Source organism: Balaenoptera musculus, chromosome 12 (genome assembly GCF_009873245.2).
Source record: "Balaenoptera musculus isolate JJ_BM4_2016_0621 chromosome 12, mBalMus1.pri.v3, whole genome shotgun sequence".
Lineage (NCBI taxonomy): Eukaryota > Metazoa > Chordata > Mammalia > Artiodactyla > Balaenopteridae > Balaenoptera > Balaenoptera musculus.
The window spans coordinates 65252509-65272822 of record NC_045796.1 but is presented as its reverse complement, the minus strand read 5'-3'; the positions used below and the strand labels follow the sequence as shown (position 1 = coordinate 65272822).

The 20314-nt window shown below is 33.8% G+C and overlaps 1 protein-coding gene across 5 annotated transcripts in view; it reads right to left on the bottom strand.

Moving 5' to 3' along the window:
• Window positions 1-20314, bottom strand: part of EPHA7 (EPH receptor A7) — a 164136-nt gene that overhangs the window by 84410 nt on the left and 59412 nt on the right. For all 5 annotated transcript variants that reach the window (XM_036871775.1, XM_036871776.1, XM_036871777.1 and 2 more), the window contains exon 5: window positions 19743-20078. In XM_036871775.1, the coding sequence (XP_036727670.1) occupies window positions 19743-20078 (336 nt within the window). The remainder of the gene's footprint in view (window positions 1-19742; window positions 20079-20314) is intronic.

Here is a 20314-nt window from a genome sequence, read left to right as displayed (position 1 = left end):
ATTCTTATAACAATAATTTCTTACTGAAATATGAATCACTGTAAATTACATCATTTTCCTTTGCATTTGGTGAAAACTTAAACAGAGAGAAAGAAGTTATTTAGCTATTTAATAAAGAACTCCCTTATTCATCTCTTGATAATCTATAGAGTTGGTAGGATAGAGATCCAAACATTTATAAAGGATATGAGAGACGTATGATGCAGCTTTCTCTCTAGAAAAGAGGCACAGGTATTATCCTGTTACACAATATAAATTGGATAAGGTCTAATTGTAATTTATACATTTTAAAAAGCACACTTAAAATAGTATCATAAAAGGGAAAAAACTTAAAAAGTTTATGTAATGTACTGAGTACCAAAACTTTCAAGCCTTTCTACTACTATAAGGCTTTTTAACATAAGAGAGAAAAATAACATATAACCATTGTGTAACTTCATTTACAACATTTTTCTTGATTCTTAAGATGGCTCAGAGGAATATTCCTTGCACTCTCTTCAATGAGTTTAGCATCAGTAAACCGTGCAAGTGCAAAACATACATAAAGTTTCAGATTCTACTCATATGCTGTTTATTACAAACTGTTTTGATATAGTGAGCCCACCACTTTGAAAGCCTAATGCAGAGTGAAATGTACAGGTGTACAAAGCCTTTTACACCTTCTAAGAACAGGAGAAGCAAACAGTTTTCCCCATGACCAGCTCCAATAGCAGCTACCCCTCAAGCAGCCAAGAGTAATCTCTCTTGCTTTGCATGGCATCCTTCTTCCAATTTAACAATTTTACCGTAAATTTGGATGGTGCTTAGAGTGATATAAATTGGATCTCCTTTATTAAACACTATAGAAAAGGAAGAAAAAAAAAACCAAAGACGCTTATATCAGCTAACTTGTTCCTTTTGTTCGGCACCCTTAGGGATGGGGGTTGGAAGCGGTTAAGAAAAAGGCATGAGTGAAGTTTAAAGGAGTAATTAAAAGTGACTGATGGTGTGGTTTTGCTGTATTTGGCTGAAGGCACATTAACTACAGTGAGAATCTTCACAGAAAAGTACCTTAAACAACAGAAGAGTGTACTGCTGCTTTGTTTTCAACTCCACGAAAACCTCACTTTTCTCCCATGGGAGACTGACCCAGAACACTAGAGAAAGATCCTCAAGGATAAGATTGCTCAATAATGTCAAAGACTACCTGTGATCAAAAGCAAGGTTCCAGTGACCACACACCATTTCTAAAAGCTCAGAATCACAAGATCTTGTAGTAAGTGAATGTATTTACACACTGTTTGAATAAGGCTGTAATAAAAGACTCTATTTTTATTCTTTGGAATACAGATTAGAAATGAGACCTACTTTTCTGTGGGTAGTTCTCTGACCAAGTCTACCCTTAGAAAAAGCAACTTTTACAAATATAAAATCAGTCTAGACATAGTGCTGCTTTTTACTGAAGAGAATTTTGAAGTACCCAAAGGAAAGAAAATCCTGTTTTCAAAAGGTCTCAAACACCTATTTTTAAAAACCACTCATGCAGATTTGTATAAATGCATTCAGTCAATAATTGAGAAATTTCTCTCATAGAAAGCTAGCAGGAAAAGAAAATATTCCAATATTTTTCCATATCAAACAGGACAGTATCACAGACAAATCTGTTGTTATTCTCACCACTGATCTCATACCTGCAGCTCTCAGGTCAGATGTACCTAAGAAAGAGAAGTAAATATCACAGGATGGAAAAAGCAGCAGCATACTGGAGGCAAAGAAATGAATTCTCAGGGAACAACCTGTTCTTTGTTCACCATTTATATGACTCTTGTGACACTGGAATAGTGGTTTCATATTGTAGCATGTTTTTTTTCTGTACCTAGCTGCTGCTCACCACCAAATCAAACAGGAAGGCAGGAAAGGCAGAAAGGAGAGAGAAAAGGGGTGGGGGGAGGAGGGAGGGAGGAAGGAAAGAAAAGAAAAGAGAAAGAGATGACATGTCAAATAGTATAAAACTCCAGGACAGGAGGCCCAAGAATATTGTCATGTTGCCAAAAATCCCCATCAATAGCCCCTGGGGGTAGAAATGTAAAAGGCAGACAAGGACTTTCTGAGGTAAAGGTCAGTCTGGAACAGCTGTCATATATTATTCCATCCAAAACTAGAATGCATGTGCAAAGTCATGTTCTCCTCCTTCTTTCTTTTTTTACATCTTTTGGCTTCCTAATTCTTGCATTTTTTTCCCCCAATCGTTTGAAGTAATCTAAGCAGGGTGTGTGTGTGCAAGAATGTGTATTCAGTGGCTCATGTTTTAGCCAACAGAAAAAAAACCACTGGAAAAGTAGAAACCAATCAAATATACCAAATAAGAGAACAGTTTCCAGGTACTTAGTAAGCTTGTACAGAGTTACAAAATGGAACACTCTGCTTGAGATCCTATGCCATATCTGAACCACTGAAGTTCAACTTTCTCTCTGAACTGTTATTTCAATAAACCATATTTCTCCTACTCCCAGTTTGCCATAAATGGGCTTAAATTACAAATATAGATGTTCCCAGGTATTTAAAATTTCTTCAAAGCTTTCAGTTATATCTGGATATTAAATAATAATCAAAACAAAAATAGGTCATTTTAATTCTGTTATTTAATGGAGATGGATACTAGGATATCTTCTTTTAAAAGCATAACTAAAGATTATTGATCTTTAGAATACTTACAATTTGTTTCTATAAAATCATTTTCTTCTAGATTTATATTATCATACCCTCAAAATACAATATAAATTGAGCCTAAAAGTGGAAGATCCCTGTATTCTGATGGAGTAGTAAAGAAAATTGTATATAGCTATAATATCTCCATATATCTAGAAAATTAAACTTTATGTTAAATTAAATCCTAAAAAATATTAAATTTTAACATTGATACTGAGCATCATTTTCTAAAAGTAAAATAATATGAAAACTGGCAATAAAAATAGGTTTTTAATTTATTGTGAGATAGGGTCTTAAGAATTCAAAGTTCATTTTATGAAATCGATTATATCTAACACACCTGATATTAATTCCTGGAATTCTCTGAATTATGATGGTTTTGCCCAGAAATAGGTTTTTAGAAATGTCTTTACTTTCGTAGGCCTGGTTATTGAGAAGACTACATATTGGGAGAATGAGGTCAATATTAATTTTTGCTATAATCAGTATTATTTTGCTAATTTTTCCAAGACAGTGCTTTTGCTACAGTCAGATTTATAGCACAGCTGTTCAAATTTCCATTCTAGTATATCAACACCACCAAATGACAACTGCAAAGTGTTTTTATTTTATAAAACTTTTTCATGTATTGCTTTATGTAATACCTACTTAACTAGTAAGATATAGAGATTGCATTAATTGCCCAAGGTCAAAAAACAACTTATATAGCATGGATTCAAACACTCTGATTCCAAATCCAGCATTCTAAGTCAAACTTATCTAATGTGTCTTTTAAGTCTATCTATCTCTCCATGCACTATTATGTAGAAACTGATTTTATTTTGATATATTTATTGGCTCTGTAAACAGCCTAAGCAATTAAAAATTTTTGGCAAGTCAATACACTGAAAAAGATCAACATCAAAGAATATATGGAAGAAAAGCAAAATAACTCTGATAGAATGTTTCTAGTTAACAAACCATTCCTAAATTCTAAACTAGATTCTACTGATTTACTATATGATACTATATAAGCAGTCTTTCTCATTTAAGTCTCAATTCTTTTATCTGTGAACATTAATTATATTTGTTATATTCCAATGCAAAATGATGTTACAGGGAACAATAACAATTACTGAAAAATACAAACCGTCATGAATCAGAAATGTCAAAAAGAAGCTAAATGTAGGGACAGATGTTGAAAAGTCATAAGCTCCTTGTTTGGCTATTAACATTTAAGAGGAAATATAACTATTTAAGAGATACTATATTTCTAATTATCAGGGGCATATATGTTAATAGTGTATTCATAAAGGAAATAATTCCTTTCAAAATGTCTAATATGAATTCATACATATTCATACAACATGGTATGTACATATCTGGATGTGCATGTGTGTATATATACAGATGTGTGTGCACACACACTTTACTGAGGAATTCACAATAGTGAACCATTCAGTAGCAAATATCCCTGGCCAAATTAAATTCTGAGTTAAGCTATCTTGTAGCTTGTAAGCAATAATTATGAACATGTCTAGTCAAAATAGATTAAATTGAATTATTGCATCTCCATTCTAGAAATATTATGAATGGTAAAACATTTCTATATATTCTTGCAATTAAACCACTGTGAAAAAAATAGAAGACTCATTTCTAAATGACAAGGGAAACTAATACTTGGATAAAAAAATACTATGTGATTCTTACAAACTTGTGTTAAATGCTTTTGGAATCCATAATTAATATGTATCCCATTAAAATGTGTTGTACTATTTGTCTAAAAAACAAAGGGTCAAAAATTAAAGTTACATATTAAGAGATTTTTAAAAAACTAGTTAGACTTTTTTCTGTGTAGCGTTTGGTTTGATGGCGGAATACTAATAAATTCAATCATAACCTATGGCCTTGTGGAGATACATGGCATGAATTTGTGAGAGGGGTCAGGGTAAGCGGCGGAGATGTACACGATTAACCATGCAAGGGTGATAGTAGAAGGTGGAGAAGTACTCATCCTTTTTTTTCAGTATCACCAGTCCATATTTTCCAAAATATCTTACTGTGTAAACATTATAGCCTATTTAGTCTACAAAAGATTGGACAGCCTTCTCTTCTACTAATCAGGCAATCTAAGGCTTAAAAAATTGACAGATATTAAGATCACTTTCACAGGCCACTGATCTATTTACACTATATTTTAATTTGATTTTCAAGAAGCTCCCAGTGTTTTTTGAAATGTCTTCAGAGTAGAGAAGTAAAAACTATATTCCCTATAAGCATAATTTCCAAATTAGAAAATCACAAAGCACACTGAAATTTTTGCACTAGATTTAAAACAACACTATAACAGAAAGGCAAGTTACATATTTCAGAATTATGGTACGTATGTGTGTAAGCTAACTTGGTAAGATCATTGAACTTTGGCATTAATTGGTATAAGTAATTCCTTAATGAAAATCATCAAAAGATAGGGAAAACATAAAAGGTGAGTTATTTGTTAATTCAGAACAAAGAGAACTTTTGAAAAGTATATGACTAGATACAAAGCAGGATAATTGTGATTCTAATTTTGATCTAACCGTCTTTTAAGTCAAATATTCACCTAAATTCATATAAATCTTAAATCCTGAACTAAAGGAACATGCTTAAGTGTAGGTGGTGAACTGTGGCAAATTTATATCAGCAGACTGATACAGATGTTAGCTACAGTTAACAATTGAGCACAGCTCCCCACATACAAAATTACGCACAGATTGGCTATACCTAAAAGTGAAGGCTTTCATGATTACAGTAATCTATAGGCCTCATTAAAGATGGAAGTGTACTTTTGATGTCAGATATAATTTAATCACAATATCTAAGAAAAAAAAAAAAACTTTCTGAGTCACGGTTCCAGGATTTGGAAGGCCCCAGATCTCTTTCAGGGTCTGCCTGGTTAAAATGACCCAAGACCCATTCAAGCACACATAATTCAAGAGGCCTGCCTGCCAGCAATAAAGGCCGAAATTGGATACTTGGTGAGATTAATTACCTAGATAGGGCTTGATAATGCAAGTCAAATGGGAATGTAATTAAAGTGCACCTTCCATGAAAATTATTCATTGCTGATGGATCAGGTGACAGATAAATCAAAAGGCATTTTAAAAAAGACTACAGGTTAACTTGAAGCAGGTCTTTCCTCTTTATAAAACTCTGTAATTGCAGGTGTGGAATTCACTCTTGCAGGCCTATCCTCATCATGATACCATAAGACAAAAAGGTAGATTGTAATGCAACCTTTTAGAAACAGAAGCCAATAGAAAAACTATTAGGATCATAGTTACAAACAAAAGGTCAGCTAGACTGGAACCAGTTGGCTGGCAGCTTTCAGAAGAGAATATCATCCTATGTTCATACTGTAATAGGGATGCAACCATAAAAGAACAAGTGATGAATTAATAAGCTGACTAGTCCCCAGGGCGCAATTCTATAGATGAAAGGCTTGCTGGGGTAATCAAACAGAGTTATAAATTAGATAAACTGAATGGCATAAGACGTATTTTACATCATCATTATTTAAAGTCTTCCTGGATGTGTTGTTAATTCTTTACTGTCAATACATTTATTTACAGTCTAAGAACAATTTAAAAACTGTTTTATAACAACATCAGGGTAATTTCAGTTACCTAGAGGGATATTACATCTAATTTCTATGTTGAGTTCTTTCAGGTATGTTTATTACACACCTAACAGAAGATAGATGAAGCAAAATGTCCAGTTAAATGATAGTTACTGGAAAATATGGTTTTACATGTTACTCATTTGTTTAACTAATGAACACATCTTGCTTTTACTGACCTGTATAAAGAAAACGCGTAATAGTTTTCTTGTCTACAAAAACAAACAATGCTGAACAAGGAAACCATGTCATCTAGTAGACTGCATATGAAATTCACAAAAACAGCCAATCACTGTCTCAGAAAAAATAAAAAACAGCATAAAAGTTGAAAGATGTTTGGTGTATGAAAATCTTTAAATAATAATGTAAATATTGATTTACTATTAAAAACTCTCAAATGATTATGTAGCTTTCATAGGCAAAGACACAATAAGATTTTAGATATGTAAATTTGATACACAGGGCCTGTTTTTGTTTGAAGTGCTATAGGTGAACATATAAAAATACATCTGTCAGAGAACTGTTTATAGTTCTCCATTCCTAAAGGTTACTGATTAAAATTGAAAACAGGCATGGTAAACATCCAATGCATTTTATCAGGAGACACTGCTCTTTATGTTCCCTGCAGGTTCCAGTTAGTAACTTAATCCCAGCCAAACTATAAAGTAAACTGTTCATGATTTGTCAGATTAGCTGATGCTTGTCCAGAAAAATGGTCTGAAAAAAGAGTCACCAGGACACTATAATTAAGATCCATTCATCCATTTCATCCCTGGATTGAAGAAAATAATGAAACATCAAAGTAGTCAGACAGCAGTCTAAAGGAGGTCAGTTAGTATCTTTTCAAACATAACACCAGTATTTAATGCAGCAGGTGCACGAGAAGTGACTTACAAATCATAATAACTCCCAAGGTTTGGTGAAATAGCATCATGGCTTTCTGTTTGTTGTTTATGTAATTTTTAAAGATAAAGGAAATGTGACTCAAAATAAAAGGTGAAGGCTTAGTATTATCATACAGAGAAATAGCAAGAATAAAGTTTCCAAACTTTTAGGTAGTTCTCCTACATTTTTATAGATGAACACATGATATGGAACATAATTTAAAATGTCTGAGGAAAGCAAAGAAACTACGGAGAAAAAGAACTAAGAAAACAAAAAGCATAACATAGAATGTAACTATATCTATACCTATATATACTTTATTTTATATGAAGAAAATATATATTAGTATAATAATTAAGAATTAAGCAACATTTTATATTAAGAATGATAAATGCATAGTTTATCTTAACAGAATTAACATCTTTTCTCTTATGACCTCTATTTCTGAGATTATGAGTTCTCAACAATGAAATTTATGTGAGGCTAAATCTGGGTTCTTAGTGATGTCAGGGATGTGTGAAAACAGGATGAGATGTCAAAACAAGGAGAAAACAAGGTTATGATAATGTATTAGAAAAGAACAAAGGCGGTCTTTTTTTCAAACAAAATTCAGACTCATAATCTACCTTAGAGTCTTTACCAGTCTGATAAATGTTGTATGAAATAAGCATAAAAAGTAATTACATTTCAATTCAGCCAACACTGAGCACTTACGCCCCATATGTCATAGTGTGGGGCTTTGTTTTGAACCATGACAAATATGATCATGACATTCTCTACCCCAAGCTGTCTATCAAAATTGTCTCATGGCTTGAAACTGTTAAATCCAGTGGACTTTCTTCTGTCTCCATTCTATTGACCTCCTGTGACATTTGATTCTATGATCAACTGACTCAGGAAATTTTCCTTCTTTGGTTACTGTGACAGCCCTCCTATCCAAATGGTCTGGGTACTCCTTTTTGATTTTCGTCATGTGCTTTGGATATTCTGCCAGTTCTCTCTCAAACTTTTAAATTCTAGCTCCACCTCCTCTTTCCCCCAAAAGGCCATTCATTAACTCGCCATCTATGATTATGATTCCCAAACCTATAACTTTTAAGTTTCACCAACATCCTAAAATCCATTCGTTTAGGAATGTATATATGCTCATAAAATGTATGAAGTTAAAACATACATATAGTTATAACTGTCCATATACATGTCTGTAGATACATCAGATCACATGTAACAGCCTAATGTAACTGGAGCTAAGGGTGTTGTGTTTAAGAGTATTAGCAACATTTGAATAAACTATACAATAGGGATATGGCTTAACCAGTATCCTTGCATTTGTTATCATATAATACATGACGGCCATTATGAATGCTATGCTCAGTGTTCTGCATCTTTCTATATGCTGAGGTTATGATCAAATATTATTAAAATTTGGGACAATAATTATCTGATGTCAACATGCTGTGGATAATTAAGAACTGTGTGCGTTAAAGTTGCGCTAATTGTTTTTCACGGATCTTCTCTAGTCCTTGTGTCTTAAAACAAGGCAAGCAACCACAGGACTTGCAGGCACATCTCTGCCCCGTGCTTTGTCACAGAACATATATCATCCACTCTGCCTTCTCCCTGATTATTTTGTTAAGTTGCAGCAATTATCTCTCCCTTTGTGACTGACTCCTTTGTAAATGGAGTGCAGGAAATTTGGATAATTTTTCCTGGGTTTTTACCTCTTAATCCTTGTTTCTTGCTTACAATAGCATAAAGGGAACCAAAGTCATGAAACAGTTTGAATTGAAACAAGTAGCAATCAGGCTTTTGCAGTAGTAATTGACAGATGTGAAAAGCAAGATCTTGATAGTGTTCTCTCCTTTACCCTATAACTTAGACCGGTTGGTTAAAACTGTCAATGATTCTCTTGGATCAATGTCTTTTCCTTGTAGCTCTAATTTACTGCATTGGTTGATTAGTACAGATGTTTTTGTGGATGGTTCTGCATCATTCCACCAGGTTGCTTGTCTGAATCAAATTTGCTTCAATTCATCACCAGCAAAGCAAGGAATAAAATAATCAACATTTACTCTCTCTTAACACTGGTACTGAAAACAGAACAACTAAATGCTTGTCAACTTAAAAACTATCTCCTACCTGTCTCAAAGCTATGTCCCTCAGCTCATCCAGGGCTTAAAATGATGTGTGTAGTTGGGTGTAGCACAGCATAGGAGTTGGGACTGGGTGGAACCTAAATATGTACTTCAAATCCGTTTTTTTTTTAAAATTGAGGTATAATTGACATACAACATTATATTAGTTTCACTGAATGTTTATCATCAATATCATCATCATCATCACCACTACCAATTCACATTATATATACTTGTCTGTACATGAATAATGTATGAAATTACCATCCACTGACTTTTCATTCTCCGAAATGCAGCTTATTGATTTCTTGCTCTTAAATGAAGTTTTTCTGAAACTGTGCCTGTCTTCATAATGCTATTCCTTTGGGACAATGGTTATGACAGTTTGCTCTATAAGAACTAAGCAAACAACTCACAGATCAAAACCTTTTTGTATTGTGGAACACCACCAAGTAAATCAGGTAACCAGTTTTGGTCAACTAAGGATCAACCAAAAATCACTTCTTGATTCAATTCATATTTGAAAATCTTTCACAAACGTGTTAGTTTGTATTCTTAGCAGAGTAACCTTACTATATTACATACATTTTGCTGTTTTATTATTTATGATTGTGTAATACCTCCAGAAAAAGAGAATGGATTCAATATATATTGACCCAGGACTGTAACCTGAAAAAATTTTGCATATTTTACATCAGTCCCTACTGTTAACTTGTTTTTTGTATCTTTTTCTCCCTAAAAGTAAAGAGCAGGTGGTCTGGTTAGTCACATTTCAGTTAAAACAGATTTTCTATATCTCACTTGAACAAACTTCTTCACTTTAAAAGTAAGGTAGCTATTTCTTTATAAAGAACATTCTAGTGGCTATATTTTCAATTATCTATAATCTCTACAAACTGACAGTAGCAAAATGAAGGATCTCCTATTAAGGACAATGCATATATAATAAGAATTACTTTACATAATTCCATCATTATGGACTATTCCAGGATAATGATCCTAACGGGCAGTCATATTTTTTGAAGAGTCTGTTTAGAGGAAGCTTAAATTTAACAAGTTACAAATTTAAATATCCAAAACATAGAGTTATAAAATTTTTTTCACTAGAAAATCCTGAAACTGCAGTCACTTCTTAATCATGTAGAAATTGCTAGTTTAAAATTGCCAAGAATATGACAAACTTGCTCAAGCTTGAATATTCAGGGACAAAACTCATAACTTATTTTGTATTGAATGTTCTGCTACCATCAATGTAGCACCTTCTACAATTTATGAGATAATGAATTGGCTCTGGTTTAAAAAACAGAATGTTTTTAATGTCAAAAGCAAAATATTACTATTGGTCTTTCTGGCACTTACTAATGCATTGCATTAAATAAATTTAGTACTTGATGGGGCAAAATCACAGAAATGCATAAAATGCCTACAACTCCCATTCCTTGACCTATTCACAAAAACGCGTTCATGCCTTAGCAGTCCTCAAGCATATGGAAAATAAATACTTTCCTTCAAAATAATAGGATGGAACTAAACTATCTCAGGGATGAGTATTTGTATTATTCTACTCAGGCTTCTATAATAAGATACCATAGGTTTGGTATTTTATAAAAAACAAATTAGTTTTCTCATAGTTCTGGAAGCTGGAAGTCCCAGATCAAGGTCCAGTAGGGTTCAGGTTCTGATGAGTCCTTTCTTTCTGGCTTGTAGATGGCCACCTTCTGGCTATGTATTCACTGACCTCTCCTCACTGCATGTGCATGGAGAGAGAGCCAGTTCTCTGGTGTCTTTTACTGTAAGGACACCAGTCCTGTAGGATCAGGGCCCCAACCTTATGACCTCACTTAACCTTAACTACCTCCTTTTAGTCCCTATCTTCAAATATAGTCACACTGAGGTTAAAGCTTCAACATAAAAATTTGGGGAAAGACACAGTTCAGCCCACAGCAGTATTATAACTGAGTTATTGCACAAATCAACTCTTTCTTCCCACTTAAATATCATTACCCACAAAACAGCAATTTTGAGATCAAAGAGTTTAAGAAAAGATTAAGATATATTGAAATGAAAACACAAGAGACTCTTAAAACATACTAGATTTCTTTCAAACGTTAACAGAGTCTTTCCATCCAATAGTATGCAGATCAACTTGTCACCCTGACAACATAAGCATAGATAGTTCACTACAAATATTTATAAAATCAGAAAAGGGTGGATATGACAACTTACAAACATACTGAGACTGGAGAACAGGAAGGAGGGATGAAGATGAAGGTGTGGGGTGAGAACACAGGTGTTTACAGGCATTTCCTTACATATATTTTAATCAAGAAAAATCATAGAACAGCTATGTGCTATAGTCTTAAGCAGTTACAAAACTACACAAAGGGAAAACTATTAAAATAAGCTATAAAAAGCTGGTGTCGTGTGCTTAAAATAGTAGTCCAAAAAGAAAAAAATTAATTCGACCTTCTGCAGGTTTTCAAAATATGAAGAATTATAAAATTTTCAAAATTAAATGTGACTTGTATCTTAATATTTCATAATAAGATTATTTTAAGCTTTTGTTCTAAATCTCTACTTAAATACCAAGTTATGGATAAAAACTCAGTTTAAGATTTTAAGTATATCTATAGCTTTAAGAACAAATCACAAAATGTTTATACTTCAAATCATTATCTTATATATTCATTGCATAATTTAAATAAAATTGTAATGCATTTGAATTTAACTAATCCTTTATGTATTAATCTTGATAATCTTAGAAAGTCTCTTTAAATGACAAAAAACAATGAATTTATGAATTTAATTCAACAAGTTTACTAAGCATGTACCCTGGGCCCAATATGTTACAGAGGCTAGAGAATAAGATCAAAGATGCCACTGTTTCTTTACACTGTGAATTCTAACAGGGAAGACAAACATTTCACACATAATACGTGAAAAATATTATAGGAAAATGCATGAGATACTTACTGTAAGATCAGATCACAAAAAGACATAATTTTCTCCCAAATTTTCAGTGTGAATTTGGGATGTGAAGATACTGTGTAGGCATATGGGTCTTTACACGTAAAGTGATCAGTACATACTAAATAGTCAACAAGTAGTCACTAATACTTGTTATCAGTACTTATACCACATGGTTGCATTTCCTATAATGAAAATTTTATTAAAATAGTATCCAAAAAATCTTTTATATATATATTTTAATTACTGATCACTGAAGAAAAACTGTAAATGGATCTACATGTATATTTTTAAATTAGTGGTGTCACAAAAATACTTTATGAAGGATTAAATTTCACTAACATAGTCTAAAGCTCCTACTTGCAAAGCAAAGCATATAAATTTCTAAAATGTCATGCCCTCTGGTATAAATTAGCATGACTGAATTCTGCTATGCCATTCAGGTACATCAGATTTGCAAAATAACTAGAAACAGAAATGCATTTTTGAATGGTTTACTGTTAAAGGAATCACATTCAGTTGATTTTTCTGCTGCAGACTGCATAAGTGTGTGTATGTATGTATGCATGTTTTAATAACATTGACACTATTTCCACACATTTTTTGTCATTGTTGGGTTTTTTTTGCATTTATATCTTGTTTCACCTTATGGAATAGCTGTTTTTAATATTACTCAGTAAATGCTCTCAAACAAGAAAATACTATTTTCTTAACATTACATTCCCTTAAAAAATTAAGAAATCTCAAAATATATAAACTTAAATGGAATTAATTGGTTTTCCTTAAAGGACACATAATTTGATGGCCTACTATTTAAAATCATCGAAAAGAGATGATCTGAGTTAACTTATGAGAAAAATCATCACAGTTGAGTCACATTAATAAATGTGAGTGAAGATATTTCAGACAAATACAGGAAATGACTTTTGGTATTGTCTCTTTTTTGTAGAATTTTGCTTATATATAATGTTATATCATATAACTCTATGATTATATTTCATTTGGAACATTATGTAAACATCACAAATCTAAGTAAAGGGAATACTGAAGCCAATCTTAATTTTGACAGAGAAATAAGATTTGAAATATGATTTCAAATATAATTTGAAAACATACGGGAAATTAGTCCATTAAGATATGAAGGGATGTTTCTGAAGTTTCTTAAAGAAGGGCAATAAAATCATAGCCAGGAGACAAATACTATAGTTACCAATGCTCCCTCTCAGAGATTATATGTGTTATTCATATCCTCGGGAAACAAAACTTCTTAGGAGGTCCCCTTTTCACTGAAGAGTAATTTATGACCAGACCATTAAATCAATCTGCAAATTCCCACGTAAAGGATTGTAGAGCTAAATTCTTTAAGTTAGCAGTCCATGATAAGATTACAGAGCATAATAATTCTGAGGTAAGGGGTATACTTGATTACAATAATCTGGGTCACCACTTTATAATTTACCACGTGACACTGGTAAGTCTAAGCTTCAACTTTTTACCTGTAAATGGTATTAATACTTGTTTTACCAACTTTATAAATTTACTTCAAATTTTAATGATATAATATATATAAGTGCTATATAAACCATTCAGCCATATACAACAAAACTGATGATGATAAAAAGAAAATAGTTCTTTTTGAGAGAGATTCTATATGATATCTTTGTAGAGAAATTAAGAAATTTTGCCTCAAAATGGCAACTTTGCTGATACTTTCTCATATTTTCAGAAAATGTTTTCTATATATCTGTTTTCCAGAGGAATCAAGGCTAAGCAGGAGAATTTTTTTAAAAGCAAACTGCTATATAGAATACATCAAATGTTCTGTGGAAGATACACAAAAGTTTAAGATGTAAACCAGGGTCATTTACGTAACTTTTCTGTTCAAAAACGTTCAGTTCCCACTATCTCCTCCCCCCATTAGAAAGGTCTTCTTTCCTAAAAATAAACTTTCCCATTAGTTCTTCCCACAAATCTTTATTCATCCAGTTGCTACCACTTATTCTCTAAACACACTCTGAACTTTGCCCCCTGTATCCTTTGGCATGATTTAACTCTATGTAATGGATGTGATGATGGACGGTCCCCATTACCCTCGGCGAAGGAATGAAGAACATATTTGCTAGCTGCTGAGATAGCTGCGCAAAAGCAACCCTCAGTTCCCTGCTGCCCTTTAGAACATCCTTGTCTGAAAAATGACACCTTCCTAGAGGAGCCTGCAGCCAGTGTCTGTACGACAAAGAGGTATAAAAGCCTGCCACTATCTCTTCCACTGGGGACAATCTGAAGGTCCCTTACGGGTGGAGAGCTTGCCATGGAGTTGGCAGAGGATCCCAATGAGACTGCATTATGGCTCAATTTCCCTTCTGCTCAGTCCTGCTCCTTTCCTTTCTCTTCAGATGGTGCTGATCCCAAGTACATGCCCTAACACAACTCCTGCAAGGAATCTGCATCAAAGTGTCTGCTTTCTAGGGAGCCCAATTCGGGAAATTATATCCTCTTTCAAGAGGTTCCAGTTTTCATTCTTAATTCCTTCCCAGTGCTTTCTACAGCATTGTAAGTCATGGATCCCATTAAAAATGATAGTATCTGTACACATATTACTCAGCTATCAATAATTTGCAGTCAACCCTGCACTGTGCAATGTACAGTTTGTACTGTATTATGATTGTCCATTAAATTATGGACATAAGATGGGCTCTTAGAGGTCTTCTGCCCCAGACCTCTCCGTTACTTAGGAGGACTACAGGAGTCCACAGACATTAAGTGACCCAACTTGACACACTTGCCGTGTACCTGGTACATTTAAAAAGTACCAAAAATGTATTGTGTTCAATCACTTGTAACCCTTATCATTACTTTTATTATTATCATTGTTGTAGTACAATAACACACAAAAACAAAAACACTTTGTTTGTATTCTAACAAATAAAGGTATTAGGTATTAAGGTATTTAGGTATTAAGCTAAAAGCTCAGTTTTTTTTTTTACAATATGAGGAGTCAAGTAACATGATCCCATTTCAGGAGAAAATTCAAGTTAAAGAAGTGAAATAACTTGTCTAACATGAAGTTATCATGTCATCAAATATCAAATCCTATGCCTTTTCCATTCATGTCTGAATGTTTTCACTCCCGTAAAATCATTTAACTTTTCTTGTGTGTGACTAGTTTCCTTACTGGAATTAATTACACGACATTAGGAACAGAGAAAGAACTGTGTTAGACGGTAAAGACAAAAACATAACATGATTACTGACCTGAAGAATAATGACTAAGTCTCTTAAGTCTGTTTGTGGGAAAGACCACATATTATAATTTTATATTATGTTTTCTAAAAAGGTTAAAAATTATCTAATTGTCTAAATGATCCCACAGTGAATGAAGGTATTACAGACAGAGACAGTAATTTTAGGGTGACCTGTTTTTACTAACTTTTCTGCAGCCCATTTTGGTGTGTTAATGCACTTGATCTGTGGAAGGAATGTAGTGGCAATGATTATGTTTTCATGGGACAGGTCTGCCTGAGGGCCTAGAATATGACTTACTTGTCCCCCTTCTGGCAAAACCATATCCATTCTAAAGTTCTAGATTGATTGGCATCTTTTCTGTGAGGACTCCCCTTTTTTCCACAGATAGAATGAATCATTCCTTCTTTGGGGTTCTGTATTTTGTTCCAAATTTTGTTCTATAGCATGCATCACATTATATTCAAGTGTCCTATCATTAGTTGTATAAATTAATATATATCTGCTATAGTAACAGCTTCTCATAAGGATAGGACCATTCTTTGCCTTCCTATCTTCAGCATCCTGCACAGTGCTTAACATATACTACTCAGTACAGTTGGCTGGGTTAATGTTTTGAAAACTAGCATTTAAATAGTTATCTCTTCAGAACACTTGTTTAATTATCCGGAGCCTTCCACTGTAAGGAAGAATGAAGCTCATAATGCCATAAATCAAATGCATGTGCTTTCCATCTTACATATACATATATATATATATTTAATATCTCCAATGTACCTAAGTTTGATCTGTGTGACTTCACCCTTAATAGGTCAATATCATTCCTAACAAAACAACAACAAAAAGAATACATTCCAGCCAGCTTGTGTAGGTAATATGTTCCTGATAGGTAAATACAAAAACTATCTAAATATGAATAGCATGTATTAGGCTTCTCTATAAACATCTCATCTTAAAGCTAATTATTGGTTTAAATAAGAATCTCAGTCTTAAGATAACTTGTGACTAGATAAAAAAAATTAATTTCTCCCTCCTGCAACGTTATAACACATAATTGCCAATCCTGGACCTCGATTATACCCCCCACTCTGGACACATGGCAATAGGTAAAGATTTTAGTGTGTTTTGCCTTGACAGGTTCATAAAGAGTTACATAAAAAGAGGATTAATCAGCATTCATTATGCTACTCACGGCAAATAACATTTTTATGACAAAAAAGAGTTTTTAAGTTTTCTCCAATATCTCATTTAACAGGATAATGCAGGAAGATAGATACCATCTTATCTCCATCTTACTCATGTGGAACTTTAGCGGTCTACCCAACAGCACATACCTCATAAGTGGCAACAGGGGTTGGGGTACAGGTCCTTAAACACCAATAACCCTACTCTTACCCTGAGGAAAGGACGAGGGGGTCTTCAATGTACTTCCATTTCCACAAACACTGGTATGGGGGGTCCTGAGCTCCAGACTCCAAACTTAATAGAAAAGGAACTACAAAGTATACACTACCTTTCAAACACTGCCTGATGATTTCCCATCCTTACTCTCTCTTCTTGCCCAGACACATGCAGATTCTTTTTGTACTAGGCATCAGTGGATTGCTGATGAGGGATAACTGACAACTGAGCAGAGATCCTTAAATTCATTATTGAAGTGACTGTAGCATAAACTAGGTGGGAGGTGATGCTGTTTGATTAACACAGAATGAGAATTTTAAGGATCATTGCAGGTTTCCATGGATAGTCGTAAACATGGACAAAGTTTCAAATCATTCCCCCCTTAGAAAAAGCAAAAATATTGATGATGGGGTGGGGGGAATGGGTACAAATTTAACTGAACAATAGTCACTAACATATTCTAAATTTCCTCTGTTAAAAAATAAACTAAAACTTTAAAAATTACCACAGCTTGGGTGGGATAGGGAGGGTGGGAGGGAGGGAGATGCAAGAGGGGGGAGATATGGGAACATATGTATATGTATAACTGATTCACTTTGTTATAAAGCAGAAACTAAGACACCATTGTAAAGCAATTATACTCCAATAAAGATGTTAAAAAAAAATTACCACAGCTTGCTGCCTTATTAATGCTTTTCTTTTTGAAAGCAGAAAAAGCTAAGAGTGTAAATTCACGGGTTTGTAGTATTTGAGATGCAGTTGGGACCAGGCAATTGTGAATTAATTATTTTAATATAAAAGTACAAACCTAGCTTGCTTTTTAACTTTATTATATTTATTCTTTTAAAAATGTTAATAGCTTTACTGAGGTATCATTTTCATACCATAAAATTTACTCATTTTAAGCACACAATTCAATAATTTTTGGTATATTTACATAGTTGTGTAATCATAGCAATCTAATTTTTGTACATTTAAATTACCTCCCCCCCAAAACCAAACAAACCTAGTTTGCTCTTAACCGGAAGAGAATCAAGGGACAAAGCCATTTTACGTAACTACTATAAGATAGTTGATTCAGGAATTTATGGAATATCTATGACCTATTTAGGCTGTGTAGTATTAACCTGAAGAATTAAACAATGGACGTTTAAAGATCACGGAAACAGATCCCCAAAGTGGCCTACCTGGCAAACTCTATTTGTGGTATCAGTTCAGTATCTTTAGGTTGTATTAAAAAATAAATAAAAATATCCCTTCTTATTATCAGCAAGAATAAAGCAGTTATTCTAGCTCAGCAGACCTAAGAGTTTTTATTAATGGTTCCAAAGATAGCTCTAGTATCATAATCATGAAGCTAAAATGTTTCAAACCCACTCACTGTAACGTTACGATGACAAATTTCAATATAAAGCAAAACAAGTAAAAACACCTACTAACAACAGCATTATAAAAGAATGGCAAATGGTGTAAGGGTAAATAAAATGAATCAATCCAAATATCAGTTAAATGAGTTGCTTCTTTTGCCCAATTTTTCAAGATCTAAAAGTTTCTATGTGGTTTTACCTCCAGACTTCAGCTTTTACGTAAGAAATCTGATTTGCAATAGCCTTTGAAATAAACACCAAAATAAAACCTTTAGAATAGGAACCCACTAATCTGTTCAAAATGGTAAGCATGAGACTATATGCATAGGCTTCACTGTGCAGATATAATTTAAATAGGTAACATTTTATTAAAATTGGCATAGATATGAAGAATAGATTAGTCTATGTCCAGGAATTTGGGATAATATTGACTGTTGACAGCTAGCCAAAGATCAAGAAGACCTTGTTATAAGCTTATTATGATGCTTACACAACTCAGTACTCCAGTGCAGGTCCAATTTTATTAATGATGATGACATAGCACTTGGCTACTTTGACTACATAGCGTCATCCTTCAGCAGCAAGAATTTTCAAAAGTTTGAAAAAGCCCTCAATTTCTGGAACTTCCCCCAGGAATAATATTTTTCTAAAGGTTTAGAAAGTCTCCCATTTTTGAAGCTTCCTTCCCAATTTATATTTTCCAAAACCTACTTACCACAGCAAAGAATGACCAAGCAGGGCATCTTAAATGCCAATAAGAAAATAAGCGAAAACTGCTTTTAGGCTAAGCTACCAGTTCACAATCATCATGATTATTATATTTCTTAATTCATTTATTTTGAAAGCCTCATGAGATCTCTCAAGTACTTATTCCAATACTATAGACATCAACATGATCACAAATCTAGGGAGGAATGTAAAATTCCCTCATGCAAATTTTAAGGCAGACTTGCCATCTATTACAAATATAACATTTTATGTGGTAAAAATCTGGTTAACACCATGTGAGACACTGAAGCCAACTCCTTCATTATTCCTGATTAGCCTGTAGATTTTAATCATGAGCACGTAGCACACAAAAAGGTAAAAAATGCAAGAAATATCCTACATCTTATTTTGTCCGATATTTTCCCTCTCCTCCCCTAGATCTTAATAGAGTTGGTCCTCTTAGAGCAGTCTTAATTGGTTTACAGTTTATCCCCTTTTCTTTCTCCTGCCAGATCTCTGGAGGAGATGTTAATGAGTCTAGTAATGGTTTAACAGGCAACAGAAGAAATAGCAAAGAAAAGCTAAAGGTGTGAATAATCAACAAGCTGGAATAATCAAGTTCTGTAGAGCCAAGTTAACGAGATATTCAAGCAAGAGACCTCACTTATGTAGTCACATTTTCACTTTGTCAAGACAAACACAAAAACATACCTGCTTGACCTGTGGTGACACTGACAGCCGCAAAGAGCCTCTGGGATCGACTTAAGTCAGAAACTCCATTTACAGCTTCAACTTCAAAAGTATAATTAGCGTGGGCCAGCAGGTCCATGACAGTGACGTAGTTATCCTCTAATCCAGTCTGCTGGGGCATGTAGCCAATGCTACTCCCACAGGGAACGCACTCGCCCTGCTCCCAGCTGCACCGCTTACACAGTATTCTGTAGGTCACATCGTTTCTTCCCCCATTGTCTGCAGGTGGACTCCATTCCAAGCTCACGGTGGTTTGGTTGATATTGAAAATGAGGTTCTGTGGGGCAGATGGAGGCCCTTTGGAAACCAAAAATAAGCAAATAAACAAAAATAGACAAAAAACAAACAAAAATGAACTGAAGGATCCACGTGGGGCATTAAGCTAGTGGCTCAATTACCACACAGAAAACTACTTGAAATGCTCTCTTGCACATAAACATTTCATTACCTTTCCTAGAGAAACTGAATAAAAGCCTTCTTGAATTCACTTGGCAAGAGGCTTTATTTATTTTCTATTTAATATGTCAAAATGA